The following is a 13,246-nucleotide window of genomic DNA, read 5'->3' on the forward strand; positions in this document are numbered from 1 at the left end:
AGGGGGAATTCACATAAAGAGAATTTGAGAATTTCTGCTTAGACCAGGGCATTGTTCATGAGGTGACAACTCCTTACACACCTCAGCACAATGGAGTTGCTGAAAGAAGGAAAAAGACAGTGATGAATATGGTCAGGTTTATGCTCAAGTGCAAGGGGCTACCTCACTACCTATGGGGTGAAGCAGTCTCTACAACTACCTATTGGATGAAGTAGTCTCTACAACTACCTATGGGGTGAAGCAATCTCTACAACTACCCATGTACTAAACAAATGTCCAACTCAGAGCCTAAATGACAGAGTTCCTGAAGAAGTTTGGATAGGGAGAAGACCATCAATGAAGCATATGAGGATGTTTGGCTCAATGTGTTACAAGCACATACCAGATCATAATAGAAGGAAATTGGATGATAAAAGTGAACTGATGATCTTTGTTGGATATCATCCAATAGGATCATACAAGCTTTTGAATCCTACAACAAATCAAGTTGTATTCAACAGAGATGTTCACTTTGAGGAAATGAGTTACTAGATAGATCTTCTCAAAAGAATTGAGCAGAAGAAGACAATAGCACTAGTTCCAACACCAATTGAACATGATGTCCTAGATGAAGTAGATTCTACTCCAAGACAAACTATTACTGATGTTGCTGCAACTAGATCTACAAGGATAAGACAACCACCAATGAGGCTCAGTGAGTATGAGTTATTTCTCGATGATGCAATCACTGAAGAAGGAGATATAATTCATTTGGCACTAATGGGAGAAACTGAATCAATCACTTTCCAACAAACTATGGAGGAAGATGTTTGGTTCAGTGCAATGCAGTAAGAACTAATGGCTATTGAGAGGAATTATACTTGGGAAGTAGCCAATCTTCTAGAAGGAAAGCTACCTATACCAGTAAAATGGGTATATGAGGTTAAGCTAAGACTAGATGGAAGGATCTCAAAGTATAAGGCAAGACTAGTTGTTAAGGGTTTTATGCAAAAGGACGGGTTTGACTACACATATGTTTTTGCACCTGTAGCAAGATTTGAAACAATAAGGTTAATTGTGGCCCTAACAAACTGGTTTCGATGGAAATTATGGCAGCTTGATGTCAAGAGTGCCTTCCTAAATGGACCTCTTGAAGAAGAAGTCTACATTACCCAACCCCCTGGTTTTGATATAACTAAAGATAGAGCCAAGGTGTTGAGGCTGAATAAGGCTCTCTATGGCTTGAAACAAGCTCCAAGAGCTTGGGAAAAAGGATTGACTCCTTTCTGAAATCCATTGGCTTCACCAATGCAAGGTTGAGCATGGTGTTTATGTGAACCTAACAACTTCAGGAGAAACAATCTTACTCTTCTTATATGTGGATGACTTGGTCATCACAAGAATTTGTGAAGCTGAGATTTTGAAGTTAAAAGGAGAGCTTAAATCTGAGTTTGAAATGATAGGCTTAAGTGATTAGGCTTATTTTCTAGGATTAGAGTTTCTGAAAATTGAGGCAGGAACTGTAATGCATCAAGGAAAATACATTGCAGATGTGCTGAAAAGATTTCACATGAATGATTGTAAACTAGTAGCAGTACAAGTTGAAGGAAAGTTGGGATAAAATGATGCAGAAATGGAAAATTCAACTCATCCAATTCTGTACAAACATATTGTAGGAGTGATCAGCAGACATATGGCCAATCCAAAGCAATCACATATTATTGCAGCCAAGAGGATAATGAGATACTTAAAAGGAACTCTGCACCTTGGCATCTTGTTCCTGAATTAGAAAGTGAAAATTGAGTCATGTTTTGTTGGCTATTCAGACTCAGATTGGTGTGGCAATAAAGAGGATAGAAAGAGCACTTTTGAGTATGTGTTCTCCATCTTTGGTGCCCCTATATCTTGGAGTTCCAAGAAACAAGATGTAGTGGCTCTTTCCACTTGTGAAGCTAAATACATTGCAGCTTGCAATGCTGCATGCTAAGGCTTATGGCTAACATCCCTGATATCAGAATGAAAGTGTGGTGAAATTGGTAAGTTTGAGCTAAGAGTAGACAACAAATCATCTATAAATCTGGCCAAGAATCCGGTTAGTCATGGAAGAAGCAAACATAGTGAGACAAGATTTCATTTTCTAAGAGATTGGGTTGGAAAAAAGAAGGTGAAGTTGATTCATTGTGCCACAAAAAAACAAATTGCTAATGTATTGACTAAATGCTTGAAGTTTGAGAGGTTCAATAAGTTAAGGAATATGCTGAATGTTTGTAGCATCAAATAGAATTGAGAACTCTTAGTTGTGTAAGTGTATTTGTTGAATTGTAACTCTTTGATTATGGAAGAGCGTTGAAAGGCTAATCAAATAGTTAGGAAGTTAGGATGGTAGTTAGAAGTTTCTATTATTATTAGGTGGATAATATTAGTTAACCAAATATAGAAACTTGTATAAATGGACTTGTATGGTGACTAAATGTATGGAATCAATAATCATACATCCTCCAATCAATCTCCAATAATTTCTTATGTGTTTTCTCTCTCACGATTCAATCTCATTCATTGCCTTCTTCACTAATTATTCTAACACTCATAATCTTATTCACTTCATTCTTTAATCCATTTACTGTAATCATACTCCCAATAATAATAATTTTCATTTGTCATGTATATTGAATTGAGAATGGTAAGTTTGGTAAGTTCAATATTGGGGGCTTGAACTTAGGATTAAATAAACTAGGCTACTCACTTGTTATTGAGGTCTAGACATGTTTGACATATATTAAAAAAAATATCAGTGAGAAAATGGTAGATGAACTGTTTGGGCGTCAGAATTAGAGGCACAATGTATATGGATAGTAATATATTTCCAAACTTCTTTTTCTACAGTGAGTTTGTTTTTAAAATGAGAAAGTAAAAATGTATGTTTACCATTAATGAGTTAATTTAAAGTACATCATAGTCTTTAAAGGTTGAAATTTAATAATAGATACACCACCAACTTGATTGTAAATCGGTTCCAAATTTATATGCAATTTCAACCTGTTCTTTATCTGGCTGAAATGTTAGCCCAAAATTGTCTTCCAACTTAATATGCCGTACAAGTGAAACCATAATAATTAGGACCTTTCTCACTATCCTTTAGTTTTAACTTTAAATTATCTAAATAAATTATGTAGAAGTTAGGAAGTGAGTTACTTGTTAAAATAGTTGAGTATTTGTTAGTTGGTTAATTAATTTAGTTAGGATAGTTAGTTTTTCTATCCTTTATATAAATGATTCAATGTAATTTTGTTATCATTCTATTCAATATTCAATAAATAATATTCTTTTCTTTCATCTTTCTTGATTCATCAAGAAATCTTTTTCATGCCTCCTACCATTTTAACATTGTTAGGCATGATTTAATATATGTTTTACTATTCCTCTCCTAATTGTTTCTAACGTGAAACTTAATATAACATTACATTTATTTAAACCATGTATAAGAGAAAAAGATTGACGATATATAACATAAGCTTGTTGAACAAGACAAAAAAATTACCTTTCACCCATTATTAAAGGATTTGATATTATAATAAGATTTCATATTAACACCAATTGATAATGACAGTATTCAAGGAAGATAGAGAAATCAATGCAACCATGGACAATAGAAAATGAGATAACAAGAGAGTACTAGTAAATTCATTTCCATTACAGGCAGAAATAGGAAAATTTACACTTTTAGTCTTTAATAAGTAAATAACACAACCAAAGACATCATGCCAATGCTGCTTACAACAATTTGGGAAGCAAACAATGATTCCAACACTCCCAAAAAGGTGGAGAAAATAATACTATCCCAGTACTAATGGCGGGTGGTTCAATTGTCCACCTCTTCCTACTTAGTAGTTTACATAAAAAAAACCCACCTCTACCACCTTCTTTTAAGTAGCAGAAGTTTCAAAAGTCATTCAAAGATGATAAAAAACTGACCCCAACATTGAAGAAGGCCATAAAAAATAGGACCCTCCCCATTGACACAACCACATAAACTTAATGAAGAGCTAGATTAAAATAGGCCATCCCCACTTTCTAGATACCCCTTAACAAGTAGCATACTATCTAATACCTTAGTATACTAGAGTCATACTAATACTAACACTTAAATTTGGAATGAGAAATTATAACAAACTATATCATGAAATGTATGAATTGAAACTTTGGATATGGCATTTCTAGCGGAATTGGGCACCAGTGTATGTTTGTCCAAAGGACCAACCAGGTGGAGCAACATTGTAAGAGATAATAGTACGGGCATCACTTGTGGTAACCTTGAAGGACAAGGTTTGGCCATTGAGATAGTTGTTGTTCTGCCAGTTCTGACCCCAGTTTCTTGACATTGGAGACCATCTTGTTCTGGAACCTTTGATGGCCACAGCATGCACATCACCAGCACCACCCACATTTGTGATGAGGACTAGGTTGAAGTAGGAGTGACCATTGATTGTGAACCTAATTCCTCCCCTTCTTCTGCAAGCAACCCTATACAATTCCACACCCCCAAAAATGGCTCATAGATTAATTACTATTCACCCAACATTTTGCTCAAATCAAAAATCAGTAATTTTACTGCATATCAATGTTTAAAAATGCACTCCACAATCACAATTATGACAGCAATATTGTGTTTCAGCGACAAGATCACGAACAGGAATATTGTTTTTCCAACATATTTTCCCCCAATTTTCCACAATTGTGGTAAACGCAACATAACTTACCAATGATCTAGTAATTTAAGTAACACTAGATCCCCAGGTATCGCACTAGCCTCCGAAACACGGATTCGTCAAACATCCTCACGTGTCACCACCGATACGTATCCGATACGAATACGTGTAGATTCGTGAAAGATATGTATCCATAGAGTATCCAAAAATTAAAAAATAAAATAAAATAAATAAATATCAAGACACGTATGAGACTCGTTTTCAATAAAATATAGGATATATGAACTCGTTTTCAGTAAAATATAGGATATATAGATTCGTTTTCAATAAAATAGGATAAAATAAATTCGTTTTCAATAAAATAGGATAAGATAGATTTGTTATGGATAACAATATTTTCAATTTCCATTATATTTTTTACTTTGGATATTTTGATTTACACTTATAATTTTATCATTTTTTATGTTTTTTTATTATTTTATACACGTATCTCTGAACGTATCGTATCCTATATATTAGAAAAAATATGTGTCGACATATCGGATACGTATCATATCTGACACATGTATCCGTATTCGTGCCACTAGCCAAAGGTCAAATGTTAAATCATGAGAACAACACTTGTTGGAAAGGATATGCAAATACCCCGAGATGGATTAACTCCTAATAAGATATTATTGGTTATACCAAAAATCTTAATGTAATCACAATTTAAAGGGAGCACATCTTTTATCCCACAAAGTGTACCATTTAATGTATGACTTCAAATATTGGTCAGAAAAATATTTATTTATTCAACTTTTAACTCAAATATATAAGGTTGGAGATAAAAATTACCTTCTGTAAGCAACAGGCACAATTCCAGCTCTATATTGGGCAATGCGAAGGAAGACAGGCTGAGCAAGATCAAAGTGATGCTGAGGAGGGTTACACCATCCTCCAGCATTATTAGGCAAGGCATTGTTTGGTGGACAGAAATTGGTTGCAGTGACCAAAATTGACCCAGGCAAACACCACCTATGGTCACTAACACACCTAATCTCATAGCAAGAACCACAGCTTAAGCCATTGTTGAACAAAGCAGTGCTCAAAGCAGCAGTGTTTGTTCCATAGCCCTGACTGTATAGGTTCCCATATCCACAAGCACCACCTAAAAACATTTCATTAGGAAAAAAATAAGTTAGTCTAATGTGTTTCCTTATCATAGAAATTCAATTATGTTTGGATATTGACTACTTAATACAATATCCACTTTTTATTTGGACTTAAAAGCGACTATAATGTATCATTAACCACACATAAGTAGGTTACTCAAACAAAAAATTTATTTCATAAAATGTGTCATAATGCTTAGTACCCATTGTCCCTGATGCATCACTCCCTCCATAGAAGGTAGCATGTGCATTAACCCATCCTCCATAGCCATAGGCAGATGAGAACATTGAGAGAAGACTAACCAAGACTAAACCAATGAGAGCCATTTTTTCCTGCACACCCAAAATTAAATATAGTAAGTTATTTAGCTGGAAAATGTGCACTTAATTTGGGCTTGAAATGATGAGGTAAGAGGCAATTACTTTGAAATTGAAGCTTCAATGTTGGACTTAGAACTAGTGAGCGGTAATGTAAAGTGGAAATGTGAAGAATAATGATAAGGGGTGCCACTTAATTTATAGACCTTTGTGTGGGAGGGTTAAGGACCATAGGAGATTAGGTGACTATCAGGAGTATTTTTTTCCCTTTTGAGTAAGAAATTAATTTCTTTTGGGATTCGTAATTCCTCCCAATAAATGTTGCTCTCATTAATTAAACTCCTTAACTTTTTTATCAGAAGATCTAGCGATATTTTATACCACTAGATAAACACCATGTTAATTTTCAGGGTTATAGTTATTACAACTTTAACTAACACTTCAAAATGTTGGGACCAAAAACCGCTAGGGGTATAAATGGTTTATCAAAATATTGAAACAGTTAAAAATGAGAAGGGGGACCACTTTTGAGGCTGTTTTGTGGAAGAAAGCGTGTGGTTTTGTAGCTTTCGTAGCTGGTAAATATTTAAAATCCATATGGGGTATAGTGGTTTTGATTTGGATGGTTAGGAAGCTGCCAAAGGCACATGGAAGCTTTTTCTTTTTGCCGCAAATACCCTTTTATATCCTATATTTCTCTTTTGCACCATTGGCACAAGCTTCTTTATGGTTTTTTTTTTTAATTCACTTTTTTGTTCCCGTTTTGTTCTCTCCTTTTTTTGTAAAATTCTCTTCAATGGAATGTGCTTTTGAATCGTGTGAAATTCTCATTAACTTGGTTTTGGTAGAATGGGTTTCTCTTTCTTTATGAATTTAATTGTTTCTCTTTCTATTTTTGAACGGGCACAAAGAGAAGCACAATTCCACAGCCGCCTAGGAAAACGGCCAAAAGCTGGGGGTATTGACTGAATCAAATTAAATACTTATTATTTTTTTGGTTAACTTTGTTCCATATTTTTTTTATCTCTATTCACATAATTTAAAAAACTATTAAGCAATATAAAATTTAATACAAATTGACTAAAATAGTCTTATTTAATCTAAATTAAAAATAAATATATAAATATGTGGTGAAGAAATAAGTAGTAAATATATTATGATTGAAAAATTAAAATATTGAATTATTAAAATATCAAAAAGTTAAAATATATCAACTAACAAAATTTTAGAAGTTAGTCATCATCAACTTTATCTTTTCACTGCCGTGATAACCACTACTTACTACGTTTAGGCCAATGACAGGATAATTATGGCTTTCCATATGAGTGAAGTTTGCCACCAAACTACATCTATTAACTTTTTTCCCATGATTTCAAACATTTATTAACTATATAATAAAAAAAATTCTGGTATATTATCTATCGTCATATATCAACTTTTTGTTCATTTTGTTCCTTAAAATGGCTCAACCTCTTTCTTATGTACATTTTCACACTATATATTTTATTTCCTTATTATAATAATATACTAATATTAAATTTATTATTGCATTTCTTACTAATTTCAAAACAAAAAATATGTTATTAGGCATGATGGATACACTATATATTTTTTCATTATTATAATAACATAGTAATAATAAATTCATAATTGCATTTCTTAATAATTTCAAAACAAAAAACATGTATTACTCTAAGAAATATTGTACTATTCACCTCATCAAAATTTTGTGGTACTTTTCTCATTGAATTTTAATATCAAAGTTCAGATTATTTGGATTTTAATTTTTCCTATTATAATTGATAAAACAAATTCGAAATTGAAGATTTTTTTGTAACTTTTAAATATTTTTTTAATAAAAAACTCATATAGTATCACAATTTGATTTTCTTATTTTCATAAAAAAAACAAATTCGAAATTAAAAAAATAATTTTATTTTCTACAACTTTTAAAATATTTATTTTAAAAAAAAATCACATAGTATCATGTTTCGATTTCTTATTTTCATTAGAAAATTCAAATTTAAAATTGTCATTTATTTTCCTTATGTGTTTGAACAGATAACTACACGATTAACATATGTATTCTTCACCATGCAAGTGCACATATAACATATTTTTTATTAACTATGCAAATGCACTTGTAACATGTGTGTTCTTAGCAATGCGAATATAAGTGTAACATGTGTGGTAACATGTGTGTTTTAACTATGCAAATGCACATGTAACATGTGTATTCTTGGCAATAATGTGAATGTACGTATAACATATATGTTTCTAACCATGTGAACATATATGTCACATGTGTGTTCTTAATAATATGAATGCATGAGTAACATATGTGTTCTTAACCATATGAATGCACATTTAATATGTGTTCTTGATCATGCAACAAAAAAATCTTGCCTCGTGCTAATGCATAAATAACTTGCTAGTTAGCACATAATAATACTATCAACACTATCAAGTTTTTTAATTATGCATTATATGTTTTGATATATAGCTTTGCTAGATTTCAAAAGATCAAAATATTAAGGTTTTAATTTTTATGAGCCATATTTGTTAGAAGAGATAATTACACACCAAAAAAATGGTAAGTTCCTTACCCATAATATAAGAATACCTTGATTTATGTTAGTTTTAAATAAAACTTAATTTATTAATTCAAAAATAAATATTTTCTCTACCAATTACAATAAATTACATAATGGGTGAGATACTTTGAGAAATATCCTATCAAATTAGGAGGATTTAAAAAAAATGTTATCTCAGGCTTGATATAACTTAACAAGTTTAATAGTATAATATTTATATATTGTCAGTATAAAAATTTATACACCATCATTATATCATTTATCATTTGAATTATTTGTTAAAAAAGTTAATAATGATTAAATATAAATGGAGTATAATGTGGTTACAATATATAAAACTAGAGAGAATTCACTTACTCTAAGAGTAAGTTTTTTAAACTTATTCCACATCTGAGCCATCAATTCTAGAGAAATATAATGATTTGAATTAGTGAGTAGATCTAAATTATTAGATTTCTCTAGAATTGATGGCTAAGATGAAGAGTAAATTTAAAGAGTAAGTGGATCTCCACTCATATAACTAATATACTCTCCTTAGATACATTTTTTCTGTATGCTAAAAACATGTAATTAATAAAAATTAAACTTATTAAATTTCTAAATACATTTGTTATGCTTTTGATTAATAAGACCTTGACACTTAAAATTTGATTAATAAGACTTTGATACTTAAAATAATACATCATAACATATAAGACAACTGATGTGATTCTGATCTCATCAACCCCTCTCATTATTTTTCTTCAAATTCTTTCAGTAAGCAAGCTCTTTATTTTTGCTTAGTAAAGGAATAATATTGGAAATAATATAGCAATAGTAAGGTTTTATCTTCATCTATCCAAAATTTGTTGCATACGGTTATTACTAGTATTACTTCAGGTATCATATTATTTTCTCTGAAGTATATAAATATTCTATGAGATAATTATATTTCAACTTTGAACGGGTATAATGAGATAAACAAAGTTATTCTAAGAAAAGCAAACTCCATTGCCACACAACAAAGAAATTGTAAGCCAAAAATAGAAGATGAAAGAGAAGCTATGAAGGGAAACTCGAAAAGGGAATGATCTTTGAATGTTCACAATGATTGAATATATAACACACAAAGTGCCTAACAGAATTAACAAACTATTTAACTAATTAGTGATAATAGATTTTTACATAATAAAAACGTGACAATTACATAAAAGGAAATTTCTTGCACCACAAGTAATAGTTGACTTTTCATTGACCAACCACATGCTCACAAATCTGACCAAAGTCCCTTTGTCTGATCCAACAAATGACTCAGTCACATAGGCCAAAATGACCCAGGGAATTGATGTCTTGTGATTTCGATGAGGCCTTAACCTGAAGCACTTCGTCCAAGCTCCTAGGCTAAGTTTGGTGCACTTCGTCCAAGCTTCTAGGCTAAGTTTGGTGCACTTTGTCAAAGCTCATTGGCCAAGTCTGATGCGCCACATCCAAACACCCTGGCCGAGAATTCTGATGCACAATGCTCAAGCAATCTGATTGAGGCTTCTGATGCATCATGCCTAAGCATTGTGACTGAGTTTGATATGCCAAGCTTTCCATCTTGATTGAGCCAAGTTGATGCGATTTGGCCAATGCTGCTAGACCAGAATGTGAAGCCATGTAGCCATCCTAATGAAATGGTATAGGATCATTCTGGTGCAATATTTTGACTGGTGGAGCCATGACCCTGCAATAATTCGGCACATTAGAATATGTCAAGTTTATCATCCCCACAAGCTGGAATGTGTATATTACACAATCCAAGCTTGGATAGATTATTAGAAAAAATCCCAAGGGGGAGCCTTTGTGAACATGTCAACAACTTGTTCTTGAATGGAAATTGGCAGCATATGTACTAAACCATTCAACACCTACTCTCTAATAGAATGACAATCCATTTCAATGTGTTTAGTCATTTCATGAAACACAAGGTTAACAACAATATGCAAGGCTGATTGGTTATCACAATACAACACAACATGACCAACATGAGTTAATTTCAAATCATCAAGCAAATACAACAACCACTACGCCTAACAACCTGTTAAAGCCAAGGCCCTATATTCTGTTTCTGCAAAAGACCTTGAGACAGTTCTTTCTCTCTTACTTTTCCAAGAGATTAAGGAATCTCCTAAGAAGAAGCAAAAACTAGTCACATACCTTCTTGTTTCAAGACAAGAGGCCCAATTAGAATCACTAAAACCTTTCAAGGACATAGTTTTCTTAGCAGGAAAAAATAATTCTTTTTCCAGAAGAACCTTTAATGTACTTCAATTTTCTTAGTGCAGCCTTATAATGAGCAATTGTTGGAGCAACCAAAAATTGACTCAAGTACCCAATAGAGAAGGATATATTAGGCCTAGTGTGAGTTAGAATATAAGGAACCAGAATTACTATGCAATTTAACATTATTGTCCATAAGACTAGAGCAAGGCTTACTAGCTATCAAGCTAGAGTCTTGAAGAAAGTCAAGAGCATACTTCCTTTGACATAAGCAAATTCCATCTTTGTTTCTTGCTACTTCAATTCCAAGGAAATATTTCAAAGTGCCAAGATCTTTGATACTAAAACTTTTGTCAAGTAACTGTTTAATGTTTTCTATTTCATCAGAATTGTTACCTACAATGACAAGATCATCCACATATTCAAGAATAAAAGTATAGTTATTGGTATTAATTTTGGTAAACAAAGAATAACCAACTCTTGTTTGAGCATAACCAAATTGCACCAAAACAATAGTGAGTTTGGCATTTCATTGTCTACTTGCTTCCTTTAAACCATAAAGAGATTTTTTCTAGTTTACAAACAAGAGATTCATTGGGAACTTCAAGGCCAGGTGGTGGTTTCATGTAAACCTCCTCTATTAGATCATCGTGCAAAAAGGCACTGTTAACATATAGTTGGTGCAAATACCAACCCTTTATAGAAGCTAAAGCAATTATTGTCCTAATGGTGGTAACCTTAACAACAGGACTAAAAGTATCAAGATAATCAATCCCTGTAATTTGAGTATACCATTTTGCCACTAATCTAGCCTTGTACCTTTCTGCACTACCATCAGCATGATATTTTACTTTGAACATCCATTTGTAGCATATAGTCCTCTTATCTCCAGGTAACTTAGTCAGGATCCAAGTGTTATTGTTCTCAAGGGCTTTCAATTCAATCTTAATGGCTTCAACCCAATGTTTATGTTGAATAGCTTCATTATAACTTTCTGATTCCAGATTGGAACTAATATCTAATGTATAGTTTTTCTGATTGAGAGAGTCTTTCATAGGACAAGACTTGAGATCAAGGATACTTGATATCCTTGTTAGTCTTCAAGAGGATAGAGACTCCTAAAGATATGTGATAATCCTTTAGATATGTGGTATCATTCCTCTACCTAGATAATCTTCTTAAGGTCTCATTATTGTTGTTGTTATAGTAAAGACACTCATCATATCCATTGGAATTAGAAACATCATTATTTGAATCAAGAGTATTAGAATTATTTTTATTTATAATAGGTAATATGCTAGGACATTCAGGCATATGATTAATATCATGATCTAGACAATGATCCTTGATGCTAAAAGATGAGGTAGGGATAGATATATCTTCATTTTGTTGATCTTTATCACTAGTAAAAGGAAAAGCATTTTCATAGAAATTTACATTTCTTGATAAGAAAATTTCTTTAGTCATACAATCAAACATAATGTACCCCTTAACCCCATGTTTGAATCCAAGGAATACACACTTTCTAGCTCTAGGATCAAGTTTCTTCCTATTATTAGTCAAGGTGGAGGAAAAACATAGGCAACGAAAGACTTTAAGATTCAAAAGGTTTGGCTCATGGTTATAGAGGATTTAATATGGAGATTTGTTGTTAAGATAGGCTTAAGGTTGTCTATTAATGAGGTAGACAACATGAGCAACTCCATAATTCTAGAAGCACTTAGGCAGGGTTGATTGGTACATCATAGAACTCATTGAGTTCAAACTCAGGTCCATTATCACACCTAATCCCCTTTATCTTTACATCAAACTGAGTTTCTGCCATATTGACAAAATATCTCACAAGCATTGATGTAACGCCCCGAAAAATACTTCTCAAAAACATTGCGGAAAAATGGGTAAATTTTTTTTTTGGATAATAAAGAGATTGTATAAAATTGTTTCCTTTTAAAACCTTCATTTTCCGGGACATCACTTTTAAGTAACTCAAATGCAGAAAATCAACTTATCGTTATCGAATGATAACTTAACCTGATTCACAAGTTCCTGAATAACACAATGCATATAATCGGTTAAGTCATCTTTAGTTCATACAAACTAAGTCAACAAAGGCGGAAACTACATCGCCACTAACATATAAAAAATCCAAAAAGAAAGGGCGAAAATATTAATCATCGCCAGCAGACACTAAACAAAGACATGAACAATCTGAAGCCATCCTTGTTTTCAAAAGTCACAAAATGATAAGCAACTC

General features: G+C 32.5%; 1 protein-coding gene across 1 annotated transcript; it reads right to left on the reverse strand.

Moving 5' to 3' along the window:
* On the reverse strand, window positions 3,642-6,375 carry LOC109336202 (expansin-A15-like). Its single transcript, XM_019572656.1, has 4 exons — window positions 6,263-6,375; window positions 6,043-6,172; window positions 5,523-5,835; window positions 3,642-4,500 (listed from the first exon to the last, which is right to left on the reverse strand). Exons 2-4 carry the CDS (start codon window positions 6,164-6,166, stop codon window positions 4,194-4,196), a joined length of 744 nt encoding a protein of 247 aa, XP_019428201.1. The 5' UTR covers window positions 6,167-6,172; window positions 6,263-6,375; the 3' UTR covers window positions 3,642-4,193.

The sequence above is a fragment of the Lupinus angustifolius genome, chromosome LG02 (assembly GCF_001865875.1).
Source record: "Lupinus angustifolius cultivar Tanjil chromosome LG02, LupAngTanjil_v1.0, whole genome shotgun sequence".
In the NCBI taxonomy this organism is placed as follows: Eukaryota; Viridiplantae; Streptophyta; class Magnoliopsida; order Fabales; family Fabaceae; genus Lupinus; species Lupinus angustifolius.

What these genes read in the sequence shown, in the direction of transcription:
- LOC109336202 (XM_019572656.1), bottom strand. Translation starts at nt 6,166, where the DNA reads ATGGCTCTCATTGGTTTAGTCTTGGTTAGTCTTCTCTCAATGTTCTCA. An exon ending in TGATGCATCAGGGACAATGG is followed by an intron (nt 5,836 to 6,042) that starts GTACTAAGCATT and finishes AAATGTTTTTAG; the next exon opens with GTGGTGCTTGTGGATATGGG. An exon ending in GTGCCTGTTGCTTACAGAAG is followed by an intron (nt 4,501 to 5,522) that starts GTAATTTTTATC and finishes GGAATTGTATAG; the next exon opens with GGTTGCTTGCAGAAGAAGGG.